At 43.6% G+C, this 22,582-nt stretch overlaps 1 protein-coding gene across 1 annotated transcript; it reads left to right on the forward strand.

Moving 5' to 3' along the window:
• The first annotated feature begins 1,638 nt into the window (after positions 1 to 1,638).
• On the forward strand, positions 1,639 to 21,587 carry CDNF (cerebral dopamine neurotrophic factor). The gene is given in 7 exon segments (XM_038413818.1): positions 1,639 to 1,681; positions 13,946 to 13,975; positions 13,978 to 14,046; positions 14,049 to 14,071; positions 16,307 to 16,448; positions 18,723 to 18,759; positions 18,761 to 21,587. Coding segments are annotated over 7 exon segments (486 nt in total). The 3' UTR covers positions 18,903 to 21,587.
• The last annotated feature ends 995 nt before the right edge of the window (positions 21,588 to 22,582 follow it).

The following is a 22,582-nucleotide window of genomic DNA, read 5'->3' on the forward strand; positions in this document are numbered from 1 at the left end:
ATACTTGGCCATTGATGGAGAAATAGAGTAAATAAAACAAAATATTGCGCATCTTTTAGGAATCTCTGCCTGGATCCATGTGGCTCAGTCCGTTACATCTGCTTGATTTAATAGGGTCAACATGAAAACCTGTAGAAAATACTGCATTATAAATAATATTTGTAACTTTAGCATCATAAATATGCTAACCATTGTGCAAATATACAAAACATAGTCTCTGCTTCTAAGAACTCACAATCTAGCAGTCAAGCAACAGGTGAAGGGTAGGGCAGAGGGATAAAACACAGTGAAAGTTTTCTTCATGCCTCCTCCCTCCCCATTACATTAGTTAATGGCTTGTAGAAGGGAGTCTTAAGGAGGGGTTGACAAAGAGCATTTTGAGCATAAAGAGGTAGTGTGGGAAAAGAGGACAAGGGTGTCAAAACTGGTATGTGCACAGGGTTGCAAAAGTTGGAATTGGGGTGCAAGGAGGGATGATACTTGTGTCTTTGACAGTTGTAAAAATAACCCCCTATGCCCAATTAAATCAGATTCTTTGAGCAACAATGGCAAGAATTCGACTCAAGTCGCACCATTTTGCCATCATGTCTCTCCTTGCTTGTAGCTTATGAAACTGTGACTCATATCAGCCACAGGTGTACAATAATATATGCTAAATAAAATGTGTAAATAAAATTTTCTAACCTACCATCTGTGTGGTGGTGTGAATTTTCTTTAAAAGCTCTTATCTCTCACTGTACAGCCCCTTGTTTTCTCTAGATCCTGTATGCTAAATATACACCCAATCAGTACATAAACATTAGATGAATGTTGGTATAATGCACGCAAAAGTTTTCTCTATCAGCTTTTCTTCTCGCAGTAAGAGGGACAGGGTGACACACCAGTCCTGTTAGGCAACGGAAAACAAACATAGTTCCCCAGAGCTTATATGTGTGTGTGATGTTTTAGAACACGTTTGATTTAAATGGAATGTGTCAACTAAAAATTTTAGGCCCGTTTGAATCTTTTTTTAAACAAAATCCAAATTGTAAAATGAATAAAAATGTTTTATGCTGTAAACACTTTAAAAATGAAAACCTCAAATACCGTGAATCCTAAATGCAGCATTGTATTAGTGCATGAGAATTGAGTCCCCGATCCTGGAAACCATTCCCATGCAAAGGCCCAAGCCAATGTGGTTCCACAGAGGCCCAGGGGTCTGCCCATGTGGAGCAGGTTTCAGGATCAAGATCTTAAGTGTTACACTGCAGTGTAATAACAGCATGGTGCTAGTGCATGCCAACCAGAAAGTGAAATTGAGCAATCTAATTACACAATGCAAACTAGGGGTGGGCAAACTACGGCTCATGGGCTGGATCTGGCTTGTCAGGGCTTTGGATCCAGCCTGCAGGATTGCCACCCCCATGGTGCCGCAGGCCCCGCACCGCTCCCAGAAGCGGCCAGCACCACGTCCCTGTGGCCTCTGGGGAAGAGGGTGGGGGCAGAGGGCTCAGTGTGCTGCCCTCGCCTGCAGGCACCGCCCCCCGCAGCTCCCATTGGCTGGGAATGGGGAACCGTGGCCAGTGGGAGCTTCGGGGGAGGTACCCACATGCAAGAGCAGCACGCAGAGCCCTCTGCTCCCCCTTCCCCAGAGGCAGCATGGACGTGGTGTCGGCTGCTTCCGGGAGCGGCGCGGGGCCAGGTCAGGCAGGGAGCCTGCCGCTGCTACATCAGAGCTTCTCCAAGTAAGCAGTGCCGGGCTGGAGCCTGACCCTGAACCTCTGCCCTGATCTCCCTGCCACACCCCTCCTGGCCCCCAACCCCCTGCCCTGAGCCCCCTTGTACATCCCGCACCCCAACCCCTTCCTGCACACCACACCCCTTCTCACACCCAGCACTCCCTCCCGCAACCTAACCCCCTGCCCCAGCCCTCCATTCATGACCCTCCATGCAATTTCCCCACCCAGGTGTGGTCCTCGGGCCAAAAAGATTGTCCACCCCTGATCCAAACTAACTAAAAGGCTACAAATACCATAACTGGGGGAAAGTAAATGAAATTTTAAGAATTTCTGTCTTTAACAATCTGAGATGGTAACAGTAGCACAGGCAAATAAATCCTTTAAACATTTTACTTTCAACAATTAAAGCACCGTCACTTTAATTTCTGGGCCACTGCAGTAAAGCATAGTGATAGACTTCTCAGTGCTGCCATTCCATTGGCAAGGTAGTACTTCAGAAGATGCATGGGCAGCTCTGGAGCTGCTCTGATCTTGGGACTTAACTGGCACATGGGGCAGCTACCAAAGAGTTACACTTAAATAAGGAAAATAGAAGAGATGCCCAGCTTGCAATAGCAATGTATTGTAAGTGTATTAAAGGCTTAATGGTGTACACTCTCCTGCATGGGGAGGAGGGATGGTCAGGAGAGCATTGGATTGGGATTCAGAAGATCTGGATTAAATTCCTGGGTCTGCTGCAGAATTCCTACATGCCCATGGCAAGTCACTTTCTGTGGGTATGTCTACACTGCAACTGGAGGTGGGATTGCAGCACATGTAGGCAGACCCAAGCCAGCTAGATCAAAGCTAGGTCGAGTGGCAACAGCAGTGGAACTGTGGCAGCATGTGCAGCAGCTGCTCACGTATGTACCAGGGGTTCTAGGTGGGTGGGGCTAGGCCATGCTGCCAGGGCTTCACGGCTGTTGTTACTCAAGCTGGCTTGGATACCAAGCAGTGAAGCTGCAGCCCAGTGTGGACTAGCTGCTAGAGTCACCAGGGTCCCGGGTGGGCTCGTACATCCTGTGCAGCAGTGGCTTCACTGCTCTTGTTGTTCAGTCAAAGCCGGCTCAGGTATGTCTACCCCTTGTGCAATCAGACCTCCCCAGTGCACCATCATCAGACCGTAAGATTTGGTTTCCCCTCTGTAAAATGGACACCGTAGTACTTCCCTGTGTCAGAGGGGTTTGTGAGCTAAAATCCATAAATACTTGGGAGATGTTCAGATACTACGATGAAGGAGACAGCCCCCCAACCTGAAGCAAGTACTCACCAGCAACCACACAACAGAACCACTAACCCAGGAACCTATCCTTGCAACAAAGCCCGTTGCCAACTCTGTCCACATATCTATTCAGGGGATGCCATCATAGGGCCTAATCACATCAGCCATGCTATCAGAGGCTCGTTCACCTGTACACCTACCAATGTGATATATGCCATCATGTGCCAGCAATGTCCCTCTGCCATGTACATTGGTCAAACTGGACAGTAAAAGAATAAATGGACACAAATCAGATGTCAAGAATTATAACATTCAAAAACCAGTCGGAGAACACTTCAATCTCTCTGATCACTCGATTACAGACCTAAAAGTTGCAATTCTTCAACAAAAACACTTCAAAAACAGACTCCAATGAGAGACTGCTGAATTGGAATTAATTTGCAAACTGGATACAATTAACTTAGGCTTGAATAGAGACTGGGAGTGGATGGGTCATTACAACAAGTAAAACTATTTCCCCATGTTTATTCTCCTCCCCACACTGTTCCTCAGACGTTCTTGTCAACTGCTGGAAATGGCCAACCTTGATTATCACTACAGAAGGTTTTTTTCCTCCCTGTTCTCCTACTGGTAATAGCTCACCTTAAGTGATCACTCTCATTACAGTGTGTATGGTAACACCCATTGTTTCATATTCTCTATGTATATAAATCTCCCCACTGTATTTTCCACTGAATGCATCTGATGAAGTGAGCTGTAGCTCACGAAAGCTTATGCTCAAATAAATTTGTTAGTCTCTAAGGTGCCACAAGTACTCCTTTTCTTTTTTCTGAACAGAGAGATTCAATTTCCTTTAAGTCTCCATAGAGAGCTCTCACACTGAATTGTAGGGAGGTAGAGTTTAAGCCAAGAGTTCTGCTGAAATCTGTTAGTTCAACTCAGATGGCCAACTATCAGCACCAGCCTTCACTATAAACTACTGATGGCAGGCTCTTAGCAAAGCAAACACTTCCCAGTCTGCAGCTTGCAGACCTATTTCCTTCCTTAGTATCTAGACCTGTGGAGAAGAACACAAGTTGCCACAGGCCTGCATAATCTCCAGGCCCCCTCCCAGGAGTGGGAGGCAGCTCATGGCATGATTCTTCCCATCTGGCACATTGGCCCTTCAGGTTTCAGAGTAGCAGCCGTGTCAGTCTGTATTCGCAAAAAGAAAAGGAGTACTTGTGGCCCTTCACAAATTCAAAGACCAGACCTGCCAGCGAGATGCACTGTTAGCACATTGTGAGCCTCTCTACTGTAGGAATCCAAGCTACTACTGCATTGAAAGCCCAAGGTCAGCCTGAAACGCTGAAATTCAAAGAGCTCTCCCTTGGATTTTAGCCTGTACCTGTAGTAAAATCACATGATAAAAACAAGGAGAAACATCTGTTAGATATGTAGCTGGGAAGCAAAGACATGTATGCAGTGCCCAGCATCAGTGCTGTAGTGGTAAAAAAAAAAGAAGTGGGTGAACTAATCTAACCTAAACTCCATATTCCCCAAATGAGAGGCAGGTAAACTCAATTTACCTGAATTTACCCTTGACTGCACTACTGCCCAGCCCACTGCTGGTGCTCAATAAATAATATGTGCTCTAAATGTCCCTGCGGAGGTAAAAAAAAACCCTTTTAATTATTTTTGCATGTGCTGCCTTAATTCCTTGAAAATTAAGCTTGTTGGAGGCTGTGGATGACAGCTGTATCATCACTGTCTATGCTCTTATCATATCCCAGGAGGTAAGCAGGGGCAGACTGAGTCAATATTTAGGAAATCCCCAGGGTAAACCCAGATGCTGCAGGAAGTGGTGTTGGTGAACCAGTAGGTGGCATTTTCCTCTCTGAGTTTGTACAGAACCAAGTTCCTCATTATGGTATTAGTAGCTTCGTGCTACTGGAGGTGTTGGCTTTTTAAAGGGATGTAAAACTGAGGTTCTGATCACTTGTGATCATGAAAGTTCTCATGGAAGTTTTTGTAAAATTATGGCTATTAACCCCTTCCCCCCCCCCCCCCCGGGGCTAAATTCCACACAGCGTAGCTACATTCTGCCCACATCAGAATACTTTCTTCAGTTTCAGATGGACATGGGTACTCTTCATTTCCTGTCCTAAATTGTGTGGCGTGTCTGTTAACTTGCTGCTCCCCAGAGGTGGATGGATTTCAACGGAGTGTGAAGTGATAATTCTCAGAGCACTTTTGTGATATAGTTGTAAAGTATAATAACAATATTACATAGAGTTTTTCATCAATAGATCTCAAAACGCGTTACAAAGGAAGTCATTATCATTATCCCCATTTCACAGTTGAGGTAACTGGGACACAGACAGGGGAAAAAGAAAAGGAGTACTTGTGGCACCTTAGAGACTAACAAATTTACTTAGAGCATAAGCTTTCGTGAGCTACAGCTCACTTCATCGGATGCATTTGGTGGAAAAAAGCAGAGGAGAGATTTATATACACACACACAGAGAACATGAACAATGGGTTTATCATACACACTGTAAGGAGAAAGAAAGGAGTACTTGTGGCACCTTAGAGACTAACAAATTTATTAGAGCATAAGCTTTCGTGAGCTACAGCTCACTTCAGCATCCGATGAAGTGAGCTGTAGCTCACGAAAGCTTATGCTCTAATAAATTTGTTAGTCTCTAAGGTGCCACAAGTACTCCTTTTCTTTTTGCGAATACAGACTAACACGGCTGCTACTCTGAAAACTGTAAGGAGAGTGATCACTTAAGATAAGCCATCACCAACAGCATGGGGGGGAAAGGAGGAAAACCTTTCATGGTGACAAGCAGGTAGGCTAATTCCAGCAGTTAACAAGAATATCAGAGGAACAGTGGGGGGTGGGATGGGAGGGAGAAATACCATGGGGAAATAGTTTTACTTTGTGTAATGACTCATCCATTCCCAGTCTCTATTCAAGCCTAAGTTAATTGTATCCAGTTTGCAAATTAATTCCAATTCAGCAGTCTCTCGTTGGAGTCTGTTTTTGAAGCTTTTTTGTTGAAGTATAGCCACTCTTAGGTCTGTGATCGAGTGACCAGAGAGATTGAAGTGTTCTCCAACTGGTTTTTGAATGTTATAATTCTTGACGTCTGATTTGTGTCCATTCATTCTTTTACGTAGAGACCTGTCCAGTTTGGCCAATGTACATGGCAGAGGGGCATTGCTGGCACATGATGGCATATATCACATTGGTAGATGCGCAGGTGAACGAGCCTCTGATAGTGTGGCTGATGTGATTAGGCCCTATGATGGTATCCCCTGAATAGATATGTGGACAGAGTTGGCAACGGGCTTTGTTGCAAGGATAGGTTCCTGGGTTAGTGGTTCTGTTGTGTGGTGTGTGGTTGCTGGTGAGTATTTGCTTCAGATTGGGGGGCTGTCTGTAAGCAAGGACTGGTCTGTCTCCCAAGATCTGAGAGAGTGATGGCTCGTCCTTCAGGATAGGTTGTAGATCCTTGATGATGCGTTGGAGAGGTTTTAGTTGGGGGCTGAAGGTGATGGCTAGTGGCGTTCTGTTGTTTTCTTTGTTGGGCCTGTCCTGTAGTAGGTGACTTCTTGGTACTCAGTTGGAGAACACTTCAATCTCTCTGGTCACTCGATCACAGACCTAAGAGTGGCTATACTTCAACAAAAAGCTCCAAAAAACAGACTCCAACGAGAGACTGCTGAATTGGAATTAATTTGCAAACTGGATACAATTAACTTAGGCTTGAATAGAGACTGGGAATGATGAGTCATTACACAAAGTAAAACTATTTCCCCATGGTATTTCTCCCTCCCACCCCACCCCCCACTGTTCCTCTGATATTCTTGTTAACTGCTGGAATTAGCCTACCTGCTTGTCACCATGAAGGGTTTTCCTCCTTCCCCCCCCCTGCTGTTGGTGATGGCTTATCTTAAGTGATCACTCTCCTTACAGTGTGTATGATAAACCCATTGTTTCATGTTCTCTATATAAATCTCTCCTCTGTTTTTTCCACCAAATGCATCCGATGAAGTGAGCTGTAGCTCACGAAAGCTTATGTTCTAATAAATTTGTTAGTCTCTAAGGTGCCACAAAGTACTCCTTTCTTTTTGCGAATACAGACTAACACGGCTGCTACTCTGAAACCTGAGACAGGGGAAAGTGTCTATTAAATACTTTATAAAACCTGCCATTAGTGAATTAGATGCATTAAATGTTTTGGTTAATTAATGATAACTGAATAGGATTTTTTTTATGAGCAGGGTGTCCAGTGATACTAGATCATCAGTCTTGCACAACAGCCATTCAAAAAAAAATGTATTAATGCAAAGCTTTACAAGCAAAATCTCTTGAAGGGATGTGTTTTTTTCCTGTAGGTGGCATGAACATATCATACAATTACCACCTGATAAGTCTTTTGCAGCTTGGAGACTGTTTTGACAGGTTGGGGATTTTGCAGTAAAGTTTTAAGCATTGGGAAAGCTTGTGCCAAAGGAATTTATAACCAACATCACTGGGCTTTTTGTTAGGTTATTACAAAACAAACAACTATAAAATTCCCTTTGCTGTTGTCCAAGAGTTGAGTTGTTGCTTTTCTTCTTTTTCCTTGAAAGGACGTGGCTAGCCTGGTAAGTGGTAACTACACCTCCTTTATAATACACTGAGTCACAAGTTTTAGTCACTGAGATGGAAAAATTCTATTGTCTGACAGCCTGAAACAAGCAAAATCCAGACCCGTAATAAGAGTCATTAAATTACTGTCCTAGACAAAGCTGCTTTCCTGCACCAAATAACCCTGGGATAATTGACCAGTGAGACCAACTGATTTTGTTTGCTTGTAAACAGCACTGAATTGAATAAAATAATCAATGACTTGCTAAATCCCTTCTCTTGCTCCATTCGGTCAGCAGCTCCCTGTCTAATTCTTCACTTTGGAAAGAGTGCACATGGCTAATTACACAAGGCCACCAAGTTATCTTCCGTATCTCCATACTTGATAGCTAGACTTGAGACAAGTTACCATTTAAAAAAAATGTTTGTAGCAAATCATCATATTCATGTGGACATTGGATTATCCTCAGGGGTAAGCACCGGGATGTTGCAAAGAAAGTTACACCTGCACTTCACATTAATAAAACAAAAGAACAAATAAGGAGCATGTTCCCCAGATTACCCTAATGGAAACTTTCAATAGACTCCATTAAAATCATTCAAGTAGTCACTGGCAGATTCTGCTGGCCTCTGGTAGTTCTTACTGGAGGATCAACTGCCCCAGGAACTAAAAGACTCTGTTCCAAACCTATACCCTAACTCAGCAAAGCACTTAAGCATACACAGAATTTTAAGCAAGTACTTTACTGAATAGGGGTGCTTTGCTGAACTGGATCCCTAGTTAACAACTGGAACTAGTGGGAACCCCACTGAACATTTTCAACTGGTAGTAGGAACTGGTGATGCCAGGACTTACTCTGCAAGTTCAAGTATTTTTAACTCATGAAATGAGGGGGGAAAATCGGCCCCTTTAAGTTTATGTTCAGTTGATGTTGTCTGCAGCATTAAAATCTGGATTTAGGTGCCCAGTAGCAGACGCCCAGGTTTGAAAATGTTGGCCTTTCACCTCGCTGGGCCCCAGTTTCCCCATCTATTAAATGGTGCTAACAACATGTCAACAGCAGTGTTGTGAGGCTTAATTAATTATGTTTATGAAGCATTTTGAAACCCTACGCTGGAAGGAACCATATACATGCAAAGTATTGTGTTAATGACATAGCTCCAAGATAGGAGATGGGTTATGAGAAATTGTAACGGGACACTCCTCGAGTGCCTCCTGTTGCTGCAAGCAGTTACTGTGGGCCTTTATCTGCAGCTGGAGCCCCCTGTATGTTGCTGACCTTCCTTGGTGAGTCTTCAGTGGCTTGGCCCTCTGGTCGGGTCACACAGTCAAAAAGGAACCCCATCTGGGGTAGCAAAAAAGCCCAAACTCTCTGCCTTGCCCGGGTCTTCAGCTGCAGCTCTAGAGCAAATTCAGTCCTTGCTTGGGCTTCTAAACGAGCCTTGTCTTCTTTTCAGGGCTTAGGTCACTTCGCCAGTGGCTGGTTAAGGATATCTTTATCCACGTTCAGCAGGTTTCCGTACTGTTTTGCCCACAGCTTTTAATATCTGGCTTAGCAACACCCACTTTTGTTCTTTCTGTACCCACACTGTTGCATGGATGTCATTCAGTATGGTTAGGATCATTTTTAGTCTTCCTTTTTCCTCTGGGAAAGCTCTTTTTAGTTGGGGTCTGGCTGTGGCCTTGCCTTACAGCCTTGTTGTGTTCCTGTACCATCTGAGCTAGGGTGGGGCAGCTCTTAATTTCAACTGTTTGAGGTTCCTCCTGGCTCAAGCTATCATTCAGGGTGCAACCACTACAACTCTTTTCTAAGTGTAACCCACACACCTCCTGGGTGTGGTGTTCTGTCCCCTCTAGTGACACCGAGACCACTTAGAGTTTAATGAGTCTGCTACAGCCTTAGCTAAGAGCCATGTGGATTTTAGCCCATGCAGTAGAGGCTTATGCATTAAGCTCCAGAGATTCCAGGTTCAGTCCCGCCCGATGACAACCAGAGTCTGTCAATGTTCCATAAGAATGGCTCCTCAGGCTCTCCAGCTCTTTACCTTTATCATGCTGGACCTGAAGCAAGTTGGGCCTTAAGTTCTGGAGCTTAGTCTGCTCCTTTGCATCATCAAACACTTGTTCTCCAATCTCTTTTTTCAATTCTGACCAAGTCCTGTTCCCATTGTATAGCTTGAGCTCACATCCTGTCTTTTGAGGAGTACATCTCTTCGAGTTCTTGCAAGTGCTCAACCCTTTGGGCCTGTAGGATATTGAGTTGAGCCATGATTTCCTCTTTGAACCTGTCTTCTACTTTTCTCCATTCCAGTAGGGTTGGGTTTGTTGAGTGGTGTAAAGGCTATTGTCGACACAATCTCTGTATGGTGCTGTTGATACTACAATCTGTCACTGTGTGGTGAATCCACACACTTATACAATCTTCCCCAGGTGCTTGAATCCTTACTCCATTTGCCTGTGGGAATACAAGCTTTCTGGTCAGCGGTCACTGTGCTTGTGTGCTTATCACACCTCTCTGCCCTCTTCTGGACCATTCAAACTCAGTCCTCTTCATTTCCTCCATTTGTTTCCAGGAGGTGGTTTGTTGGCTTGGATGTTGAGGTCATCCTGCTCTCTGTGACCATCTCCTTCTTGCTCCGTTGTTGCTGTAGCTCCCATCTGAGCACTGCGTTTCAGTCTTGCAAACTCATTGGCTGGGTCTCCAACACCTGAATCTGGGTCTGAAGTGTTTGCAGAGCCTCTGCATGTTCATTAGGCTACCTCTGTAGCTGGCCCTGTACCTCACAGACATTCTGCATAGCTGTTCTGTAGGTCTATTTTAATTTCAGGTTCCAAAATTGTGGAGATTTCCGCTCATCTGTCCTCTTCTGGATCTCCACAATCTCGGTCTTGCTGTCACTGTGAAGAGCTTCCTTCTATATGTGTAGTGGTGAGAAACTCTTGCTTCCCTTTTAACTCTTCAGTGAGCGTGACTAGCTCTTCTTGGAGCTAGGAGATCTCAGCTGCTCTGTTACCTGCAGACTTTTCAGTTGCTCCTTTAGAAGCATCTTTTTCCCTTTTTCTCACTCTCCCATTTTAAGTTCCTCCTGTTTCAGCTCAGTCATCTGCTGCTCCAGGACAAGCATGAGCTCTCTGTGTCCTGAGCTTCAGTTACTGCCTTTCCACATGTCTTGTAGTGAGCGGAGCAGTTCTTCTCCAAAAGTAGCAGACGTTCCACCCTCCTTCTGTCTGTTGTCTAGATGAGCGATTGCCTTTCTCAAGGCCTCTGTTCAGTCTGGCTCCTTCACACATCTGCTCTTTGAAGTGTGTCTTCTCTGCCTCCATCTGGGTCTTGAGGACTCCATGTCCGGCACCGCTCTTCTGTAAGAACTCTTGTGCTCTCTGTGGACAGCCCCCCAGTGTCCACAGGTGTGAGAAAGTTGCTGACCACCTGGCTCAGCCGTCCTGAGCCAACATTCATACTGGCGGTGGTGTAGGGGACGATTACTGGTTACTTGTCCTCCCCTGTCCAAAACGTTTTCTTTGCCAAGTAGATGTGTCTTAACTTCATTGGCCAGCACAGAATAATAAACTTTCTTCTACCTGCTTTGTTCACGCTGTGTAGTCATCTTCTCCAGCAATGCCTGGGAATGTGTCTGTAATTCATGGATCTGTGCTTCCTGCACTTTTAGCCAACTAGCCAATTCTAGGCAAAAATCCTTCTCCTGGGACTGCAGTTTCTGAAATTGTTTGCCAGCACCAATCCTGGGCCCAGCAATTCCCTGGTTCTCTAGAACCCTGGTGTCACTTCCCATATGGGTGCCTTCAGCCCTACAACTCTGCTGTCCTTGAGGACAGTTGGCCAGGTCCTTCTTGAGTGGAGCCCCTTCCAGCTGCTGGGTCTGACCTGGCTTTTGCAACAAAGTAGTCAATGTCCCCAAGTTCTTACCCACTGGGACTAAATATGGAGTCAGGGTTCCTCCCATAAGCAGTGGAGAGCTGGAAGCTACAGGCCAACTTCTCCCACTTAGGTTTATATCCCAGAGTCTATTTTCTTGACTCCCACTATGCACCTCTTCTGGTGGACTCCAAGCTCCCCATAGTTACAATCCCTCTGTCCAAGCAGGGCAAGATCCTTCTATGTGGCCGAGGGGCCCCTACAGCTTCACATTGTCTTGTCCCAAACTTGATCCCCACATTTCTTTGTACTCTGTAATCTGGGTCCCACTACCTTTGGGAACAGCATCTTTAATAGGTGGAACCTCCCCAGTTCTCTACGTACTCTGGACAATAGAGTGTTTCCCTGTCATTGTTCCTACAGGGGGGCACACAGTTTACGTGCCCCTCTTGCCTGTAGAAGTGTACACAGTTGGACAAGCCCCATGCCTTCTCCCTTTTTGGCATCTACAGCAACTGTCTCATCCCCATCGCTGGATCACACACACACACACGGAAGGGAGCTGGTCTTCCTGCAACTGTTGCTGGCCCTCCATATGCATATGCGGGATATCAGACATCTTGTGCTTGAGATGGACCCAAGCATTGCTCTTCATCAATATCTGTCCCTGATAGGAGCGGGGACTCACACCCCACTGCTAGTTCCAAGTTGGATGGGGGGCACTCAACTCTTGAGCACTTCCTGCTGTTGTGTGTGGTACTGCAGGCCTTTTCATGCTCCTGGCACCCCCTGCAGCTGTTGCCCTCGCTTGGTGGGTCTTCAGCAGCTCAGCCTTCCAGCTGGATCACACAGTCAAAAAGGAACCTCTTCCGGGGTAACAAAAAGTCCAACAAACTCTCTATCAGCCCTCGCCAGGTCTTCAGCACCAGCTCTGGGGCCTTTAAATTCAGCCCTTCACTCAGCTTTTAAACAAGCTTGGACCCCTTTTTGAGGATTAAGTCACTTTGCCAGTGGCTGGGGGAACCCAGGCCCACCCACCCACTACTCCAGTTCCTACCTAGGCACCCTATAAACAGCAGCCACATATTGCTTCCTTTGAGTGGTTGCTGCAACTTCCCTGGGGCCTCTTCCCACCTGCCCCTCTATCTTTACCCCTTACCTCAGAGGTGGAGTTCTCATGGCCTTTTTCTCCCAGCTTAAGGAAATGCAGTCAGTTGCACTTCTGTGGCCAGAGAGGAGCCCCCTTAATCCTCACCCTTCTAGTGCCAGCCAGGCACTGAGTTACTAAGGCCCTGCAGCTCCTTTTATCTGAGCCTGCTGGGCTCTGATTGACTTCTTCCATACAGCCTCTCTTGGCAGGCCTGAAGGAACCACCTTCTCTTCTCATTTCCTGGGGCAGGGTGTAGTAGGACCACAAGGCCTTGAACACTCAGTTACGGAGATGCTATCATGTTGCCAAGTTAGCATATGCATGAAAAACACCTTAATGCTCTGCACAGTCACTATGGTGGACCTTGCATGGACCTTCAACACCAAGATAAATTTAATCCTGTGTGATCTTGTTCTCACTAAGAACTGTAATCACATTTAAACTGGCTGCTTTACCAATTGAATCACCTGAAACAATGCTGACTGGTCCATATAAACATGGAAAAGGCAGGGATGAACTAGGTTTACTTGGTCCAGCCTCAGCATTGGGGGTAGACTTGATGACCTCTTGAAATCCCTTCCAGTACTACATTTCAGCATCATGTCAGCTAGTCATGGGTGAACCTTCCTGTGACCTTGGTTTTTGTCCAACCGTTAGGGTGCTAGCTGGGAGGCCCTGGTTCAAATGCCTGTTCTGCCATATAGATTTCCTGTCTGAGCTTACACAAGTCATTTAGTTTTTCTGTGCCTCAGTTCCCCATCCATAAAATGGGGATAACAGCACTTACAGAGTTTGGAGGTGTTGGGAGAATAAATGCTTAAAGATTGAGGTAATCAGATACTATGGTAATGGGGGCAGCATGCTCACTTAAAAGGGATAGAACACAACAGCCTTTTCATGTCTTCCCTGGCCAGTCCTGGGCAGTATTTCACCTAAACTGATTTTTTTTAATAGTGATTAAACACAATTAAATTTTCTAGTTGAGATTATCTTAATCGAACCAAGATCAAAATGCTGATGTATTCTGATCTCCTGTTATAATAAAAGACTTAAGACGGGAGAAACATCCAGAGCTGACAGGATGAATTCCATTCCTACATATTCCTTCCATTCCTCCATTCCTGTTGTTGGCAATACTGGGAGCTAAAATGCTGAAATAAACTTTTGTTTGTTTTTTTAAATTCTTCATTTGTTAAAATCTGTCATTTTCTGTTTTTATGATGTGCTAATGGATCCCTGTTTTTAGCCAAGTTAATAAAATTCCTTAGGCTTTGTTAGATCCTACTGGGTGGCTTATATTTTATTTTCTTATTACAGTGTGTAAAGGATTTTTGGACAGATTTTACAACTATTAAAAGAAAAACATTCTGACTTCACTGTGGCCACCATAGAGAAAGAACTGGTTAACAGCTGCATGGATACAAAGGAAAAGAACACCGCTTGGTACTAGTCTCTTTTGTCTTTAAATTCATGATGCTTTGAAAAAAATACTGATTAGATGGTTCTTTGATGAAATAATATTGGTTCATTTGCACTGTCATTTAGTATTGAGCCGTAGGGCACTGGTTCAAATCCAGCTATGTCAATAGTGGCTGAAAATTATTACCAACTGCTAGCTTAAATAAAATAAGTTTGAAGGTTTTCGTTTAATTTCAGGTGTATAAGTGTCCACATTATTAAGACCCTGATCCAACACTCTTTGAAATTAATGGGAATCTTTCCCTTCATTAACTGGGCATTGGATGGGACCCCAAATGCACCACCACAATTGGCATTAGTTAGCACCCTTTTGGGCAGTTTAGCTAAGAGGGCAAGGTGGGGGACTTAGCTGCCCTTTCATTCCTAGAAATGACCCTCCAGATCAAAGCTGGTGGGACCATGTGGGAGAGGTTTGCCCTGCTGCCACCCATGATGTACCTGTTCTGTGGATAAACAGATGGTTTCTGTTTCCTGGGCTCAGGGGTAGCACTAATCACAGGCCTACACCCTACAGTTCGATGGGGACACCACATATTTCAAGCCTGTGGCAGGTGCTTCTCAGTATTACTGGGCTGTGTCCTGCACAGCATTGAGTAGTAGAAGAGCTGTCATTGTGCAAGGATGTGGGCTAAAGCTGCAGAGACCAAAGGCCATTAGGCCACCCTCCATTTTGGAAATGGGGGCCTCTGGACCGCAGAAGAGACTGGGGCTGGCGGAAGCCTGTTGCAGTATCTAACTGCTATGTTATGTTATGTTAGTTTTTAAAGCCAAGTTCTCCTGCCATGCCTTAATGCTGAGTCCCTCACAATTCAGAGGCTTTTCAGCTGTTTCCCAGTGTTCGCTGGGGAGAAAAAATGCTCTTCATTCTTCTTTCTGCTCTGCTAAGCAGCCAAGTAATGATAAGGAGTGGGAGAGGAATCACTGAGCCCCATAGGGAAGAGCTTCTGGGCAGGGCACAATGCTGCAGTTCTATTCAGCACCTCACCAGCCTGGCTTTAGGCTAGAGACAGTCCCAGTGAGAGCTGTGGTGTCTTTAGCTTTGTTATGCATGGGCGGTCTGTATTCTGCCACTTTAAATCTTTAAGGACCGCTGTTTGCAAAGACTGACAGCCATTTTGTTTTCAGTTCATTGAAGACTGTTAAACAACACACCCACACTGCATAGTCACACAATGGCGTCACTATGTCCTCTCTTGTTTCGTTAGCCTCCTAGAGCCAGGTTTTGTTATTATTTGTATTACTGTAGTACCTACACTGTGTAAGCAGTCATGGACCAGGACCCCATTGTGCTAGGTACCATACAAACCCAGAACAAAAAGACTGTCCCTGCCCCAAAGAGTCTATGGTATAAATGTAAGAAAAGAAACAACAGGTGAATACAGACAGACAGATGAGGGAGCACAAGGAAGCAACAAAACTGTCTTGGTGAGTGTGATAGGCCGTGGCCTCAGCACACCAACCGCCTAATCATTCTCATGCTGAATAGTACCCCATATGCCAAGTAGTCCCGTTTTCCTCACTGAGACTATTCAACATAAATAAGGGTGGCAAAATCTGACCCCTAATACAAAACAAAGGTCCTTCTGATAGAAAGTATCTATTTGCTCTCTGCCTATTGAAAGATGTAACAAAAATGGGCCATTGTTTTCCATCAGATGCACCCCATGCTAGAAGGTGTTATGATGAGATGGAATTGTCCCATTGGTAACATATTATGATTGATTGAGTTAACAGGGTGATATAATTCATGTCCTGGAGACAGTATTTCATATTGTCAGTGGCTTATTTAATAACAATACTTTGTACAAAGTAGTAATCAGAGTCAGAGGAATCTGTTATTTGCACAAATCTGTTATTTGCACAATAACAGCTTCCAAGCTGCCTCATATATAAGATACATCTAACACAAACACCCTCATCTCCTGTGAGATGTGCCAGACTTGCAATATCCCAGCATTCCACCAAGCATAACAAAGCATCCATTTAACACACATTACGGGGAAGGTCTTTCTGTCAAAAGAGGAAGGGGTAGGAGTCTGAGTTTTAGGGTACAATCCTTCAGGGTGTTAAGCATCTTCAAATCCCATCAACTTCAATGGGAGCTGGAGGTATACAGTACTTCATGTGAACCCCTCAGCAGTTGGCAGGAGCCATTCCCGGTTTTGTCTTAGTGCTGATGATGTGTCCTGCTTGTTTCAGTGCTATTACATTGGGGCAACAAGCGATGCAGCCACGAAGATCATCAGTGAGGTCAGCCGCCCAATGAGTGCTCATGTGCCTGTTTCGAAGATATGCGAGAAACTGAAGAAGAACGACATTCAGATCTGTGAGCTCAAATATGGTAGGGCCAGAGTCTGGAGCAAACTAGTGGGCCTAGAGATCTAGTTGCATTCTGTACCTACTTATTATCCCCATGTATCCCCATTGGCTCCTGCCTACATACCATATTCATTGTCAAATGGATTGTAGAATTCTCCTCATTGTAGAAAGGAAAATAAATAGGTTTGTACTCTTTTTGCTTCTCAAAAATTAGGCCAGAAATGCCCTCCCCCAATTAGAACTATCAGGAGCATTAAGTCTTGTCTTCACTATTTTTGCTGGAGGATTCTTTGGCTGACTTAGGTATGTGGGTGGGCACTCTCTCAGCCCTTATATGAAGGGGCAGTTGTGTGGAACTCTTTAAAGAGAGAGCTTTTTTGCACGTGTTTGAATTAAGTAGACGTGAAATACTGTGCTGTTCAACATACTCATAAATGATCTGGAAAGGGGGGTGTGACAGTGAGATGGCAAAATTTGCAGACAGTAGAAAGTTACTCAAGATAGAACTGACTGCAAAGCGTTACAAAGGGATCTCACTAAACTGGGTGATTGGGCAACAAAATGGCAAATGCAGTTCAATGTTGATAAGTGCATAATGCACATTTGGAAAACAATCCCAACTATACATACTAAACGATGGGGTCTAAATTAACCATTGCTGTTCAAGAAAAATCTTGGAGACTTTGTGGATAGTTCTCTGAAAACATCTGCTCAATGTGCAGTGGTAGTCAAAAAAGCGAACAGAATGTTAGGAACCATTAGGAAAGGGATGGATAATACTGTCACCATCTAAATCCATGGTATACCTATACCTGAATACTGCATGCAGTTCTGGTCACCCAATCTTAAAAAAAATATTAGAATTGGAAGAGGTACAGCAAAGGGCAACAAAAGTGATTACTGGTATGGAACAGCTTCCATATGAGGTGAGATTAACAAACGAGTGGGACAGGTCAGCTTGGAAAAGGGATGAGTAAGAGGGGATATGATAGAAGTCTATGAAATCATGACTGGTGCGGAGAAGGTGAATATGGAAGTGTTATTTTCCCCTTCACAAAACCCACAAACCAGGGGTTACCCAATAAAATTAATAGGCAAAAGGTTTAAAACAAACAAAGGAAGTACTGCTTCACCCGATGCACAGTCAACCTGTGGAACTCATTGCCAGGGGATGTTGTCTAGGCCAAAACTATAACTGGGTTAAAAAAAGAATGAGATAAGTTCATGGTGGATCGGTCCATCAAAGGCTATTGGACAAGATGGTCAAGGATGCAACTCCAACTCTGGGTGTCCCTAAGCCTCTGCTTGCCAGAAGCTGGGACTGGATTTCAGGGGATGGATCACTGGATAATTGCCCTCTTCTGCTCATCCCCCCTGAAGCATCTGGCACTGGTCACTGTCAGACAGGATACTGGTCTAGATGGACCATAGGAATAGCAATGATGGGACAGACCAATGTTCTTACTTGCCTTAAAACAAAGATCGGAATTACATCACTATGTGTAGCAAGGGTCCTGCTGGGTACATGTGTCAGGTGAATAAGGCAGAAAAATGGTTGCCAAATTTCTTTGTATGAGTCTATGTCTTTTTACATGAGGGCTGTAAGGCTCTGTGTCGTAGCTCCTTCAAAGATCGAATCAGCATCCTTTTTATATAGACCTTGTTTTGAGCCACAGAAGGTAGGATATTCAGTAGATAGAGGAAGATCTGTCCTTTTAATCAGATTTGGCCAAAAAACAATTCCAAATTTTACAAAAATCATTGAAAAATGTTATTGAAATTTTGAAAAAAAACAATAAAAAGAACATTGAACAATCTGTAACTGGTTGAAAAAAAACCCAATTGATGGATTTTTGTTGAAAACTTCAATTTTCAATAGCTTCAACCATGTACTTCTTATACAAGTGGTCACTTTGAGAAGAAAAGTTGGGTCTGATCCTGTTTTCACATGGGTGTGAATCAGGAGTAACTCCATTAAAGTCAATGGGGTTTCCACTTTTACATCAGTGTGTTAATGGGACCTGAATCAGAATTTATAGGCCAGGTCCTCAGCTAGTATAAATCAGTGTAATTCTATTGTTTTGCATGTGATCTATGCAGATATACAATAGGTGAGGATCTGGCCCCTTATATTTAACTTTTTGTCCCTCACTCAACTGCCACCGGAGTTATAGGAGACCCTTTTGGAACATTTGTAGGAACTGGAATTTTTTCTTTGGCAGCACAGAGGAGTTGAGGACAAATATGAACTCTCCTGTGGTCTCTGAAGTATGTTTCGTGTTCTTTGTTTTTGCAGAAAGGAAACTGGACTTAAACTTGGTGGATCTCTCCAAGAGAAGTGGCTGAGCTGAGGAAGATCCTGGATAGCTGGGGAGAAGTGTGCAGAGCATGCACAGAGAAAACAGACTTTGTGAACTTGATTAAGGAGCTAGCACCTTAAGTGTATACACTTACAAACCCCAAATCAGACCTTTGATTGATACTTGTGCCAGCCCAGTGCTTTCTATGGTAGGTCATCTCTCTGTGCACAAAGAATGACTGACAATGGAATAGCTAGGCTAAAAAACTTATTATTTGGTTACAACTCACAAGTGCCAAAAAATAGAGTTATTATTAATAATTGCTTATTTAGCACCACAGAAGGACATAGTACTTTACAGACAAGACAAGGTCACTGCACCAAGGAACATAATATATAAGAATCAAATTGTATTTGTATTGCAATAGCAAATAGAGTCCTCAGCCCCACTGTGCTAGCTCTGTACACACACATAACAAAAAAATGATCCCTGCCCCAGAGAGCTTATGCTCTAAAGTAGAAGAGGAGAGACCAACCTGCTTCCCCAAACAAACCCAAAACAGACCTTTAGCTAAACCAGTGTAATGTTGTGTGTAGACAGTATTAGGGCTTGTACTGCTTTGATCATATTGGTTTAAAAACTCATTAAATATTATTAGCAAAATACTATTATTTTCCATGACATCATATACCATTATAAGCAATTTGATAATAATAACTGATCCACAGTAGAGGGTTGCATCAGTTCAACTACATCTGTTTCTAAACCAATGTGTTTAAATCAATACACAAACGGTGTGGAGACCAGCTCTTCTGTCTATTCAAACCTGGCTTATATTGGTATAACTTGTAATGTGCAGGCATAACTTGTACATAAACAAGCCATGTTTAAACCAATGCAATAAGTCTCCATGCAGAGGCTTGCACCAGTTGAATTCAATTGGTGAAATTTCTGTAGAAAATCTTCTTTGCAGCCTCTGCCTCATTCATTACACACCTTTTAACTCCTGCAGGGAATGAGGCAGGGGCCTTACAACAGCATTGTGTAGTGAATGAGGCTGTTATCTCATCCACTGTCCATCTTGTGCATTTCCAGTCCTAGGTCGACACCTTGATATATTCAGGGAAAAACAATATTTTTATTTAAGCAGTTTGGAAACAGAAATTAGAGGTGGAAAAGACCTATTTGATTATTTAGTATATTCCTGCCAGCTGAGGTACTCCAGCAGGTCCGCATGCCCTGCTGATCAACTCCTCACCCTCCTTCCCATAACTCCTCCCCCCCCCCCAGTGCCTCCTGCATGCCATAGAACAGCTGTTCCCCGTGTGCAGGAGGTGCTGGGAGGGAGGGGAAGGAGCAGAGATGTGGCACGCTCACGGGGGCGTGGAAAGAGGCGGGGAAGAGGAGGGGCAGGGGTGGAGAGGGGGCAGGAAGAGGTGGGGCCTTGGAGGAAGGGCTGGAGTGGGGGCAGGGCCTGTGAGTGTTGGGGATCTGGGAAAAATTGTAAATCAAAATGGGGGTTCTCAGTTGCTAAAGTTTGAGAACCGCTGCTCTAGAACATTTTAGAAACTTGCAAACAAACCAACCTACCTTTTTGGTCCATTCTAACTAATTCGGTTCCTTCCTAGGTATTGATACCCTTCAAGTATTTGCAGCTGGCTAGCATATCCAACTTATTTGCTGCTTGGCCACAACAAGCATATTTTGCTCTTTTAGGATGGGGTTTTCAAAGGATTTCAATGGAATTTTGGCCCCGAACTCCCTTAGACTCTATTGAGAATTCCTCAGTTTCTTCATTCTCTCACATATTTTGTTTGGTCTTCTTTGAGTTCCCTGAAGTTAGTGAGTTGTACCACTAATATTGACAGAGAGTGCCACTAAATCAAGAAGTTTTGTCCAAGTTTGTTTGAAGTCATTACTTTACATGTATGCACATAGGCCCCAGACCAGCAAGGCACATAAGCACATGCTCAATTTTAAGCATGTGAAAAGTCCCACTGAAATCAAGAAGTAGGTCTTAATTATTCTTCTGGATTGGGGCTAACTGATTATGATTACAGAGTTCCAATTGACTTTGCAATATGAAAGTGACCTAATACTCAAACATTTACATTTCAGAAAAGAAGGTTTTGTGTACACTGGAGAAAGCTATTTCAGTGCTTATCATTAGAAGTATTTGAAATATGGAAGAGAAAGGTTACTATGAATTCACTGCCAGATATTTTCATCTTGATTGCATAAATCCCTGCATTTAATTGAAATCCAGTGGTGATTTGCACAATTAATGTTTTATGTTTGCAAAAAATATTTAAGCCCAGATCCTCAAAGGTATTTAGGCATTATGTGTCTTTGAAGATCCAGGAATTAGTGGGCCCACATCCTAAATTATGTGGGCCAAAATTCTATTCTTTGATACAGAGACAACTCCCATTGAATTGAAAAGGCATTGCATCTTTGTTTCTTAGAGAACAGGCTTCATGACTGTCTCCTTTACATGGGTATAAATCAAAAGTAAATCCACTGAAGTCAGTGGAGTTACTCCAGTGTAAACTGCTGTGAGAAAAGAATCAAGCCTGAGATGTCCGCTGTGTGTGTAGTAGGAAAGAACCAGGCTTATACACTAGTAATGAACAGATCTCAAAAGGGTTTGAGGTACAATTCAGATATGCATCCAACTGTAGAGGTGTGAAATAGCCAGCCATCTGTGATCTGGTATCCTTGCAATATGTGGTTTCTTATACATTTTTATAGTATTTCTTGCTGCAGAATTACCCTTTCACGTGTTATTTGTGTACTTCTGCTTCTCGCTGAAAGAAGGAACTGCAGTGGTGTGTGAAAATTGGATTAAAGAGAATTAAGTAGAATCTTTTTTGAGTTTCAGAAATGGTTCAAGTGCAGTTTGACTTATGGGTAAAAAATCAGATTGGTCCTTATTACAACAAACCAGTTGTCTATTTTTATTAGAAACCAGCTGGCTGAATCTTAGCTTGCCTATGCACTAAATTAATGTCAGTCCAGTTTTTGTATGAAAAAAGACAGAATGTAATGTCTGCTTCAAAGAAACGTTTTGATCTCATTTAAAATAGTTCAATTCCACACACTTCAATAGAGTTACATTGTTGTAAATATTAGCGAAACCAGGTCCTTAGACCAAATTCTTTGCTTATGTAACTCCATTGACTTCACCAGTGGAGAATTTGGCCCTTGGTTTCCAGTAACTAACTTGTGTTTTAATATTTTAAGACTGATTAATTTCCACCCCCACACATACACAAGTTAGTATCACGTAATGCTGTATGATCCTTTCATATCTCACAAGCTAAACTTGTCCAGGTGTGGCTGGCTCTTGAAAACTTAGGAAGTGATACTGGTGTGTCAGTAGGTGGCATTGTTCCTTCTAAATCAGTAATGAACTAATGCCCTGGAATGGTGTTAATGTCACTGTTCTACTGGAGGTACTGTCTTCTGCAAGAAACAAATCTGAGGTTCTGACCTCTCATGGACATTTAAGATCTTCAAGCATTTTTTAATCAAAACATCAGTGGTTAACGCCGAGTTCCTAGACAAACTCCAACTTGGTTAGTAACATTCTGCCAACCTGCATGTCCCTCCCAGTTTGATCTGAATAAGATATTTTGCATTTCCTACCCAAACTACAGTCTAGTTTTGCTGCATGGTGTTAAATTGTGCAACATTTTGTCTCAGATGCATTTCACATGAAATTATCCACACATGAGTTTAAACTTTGTGAAGTGCCACAGGTTGCTTTGTAGCAATATACACCTATATTTACTATTGTGTAAATATAATGCAGAGAGACGGTTAAGAAAGGGTCGGATAAACGGGTTTCGCTTTC

This window comes from Dermochelys coriacea, chromosome 1 (assembly GCF_009764565.3).
Source record: "Dermochelys coriacea isolate rDerCor1 chromosome 1, rDerCor1.pri.v4, whole genome shotgun sequence".
NCBI lineage: Eukaryota > Metazoa > Chordata > Testudines > Dermochelyidae > Dermochelys > Dermochelys coriacea.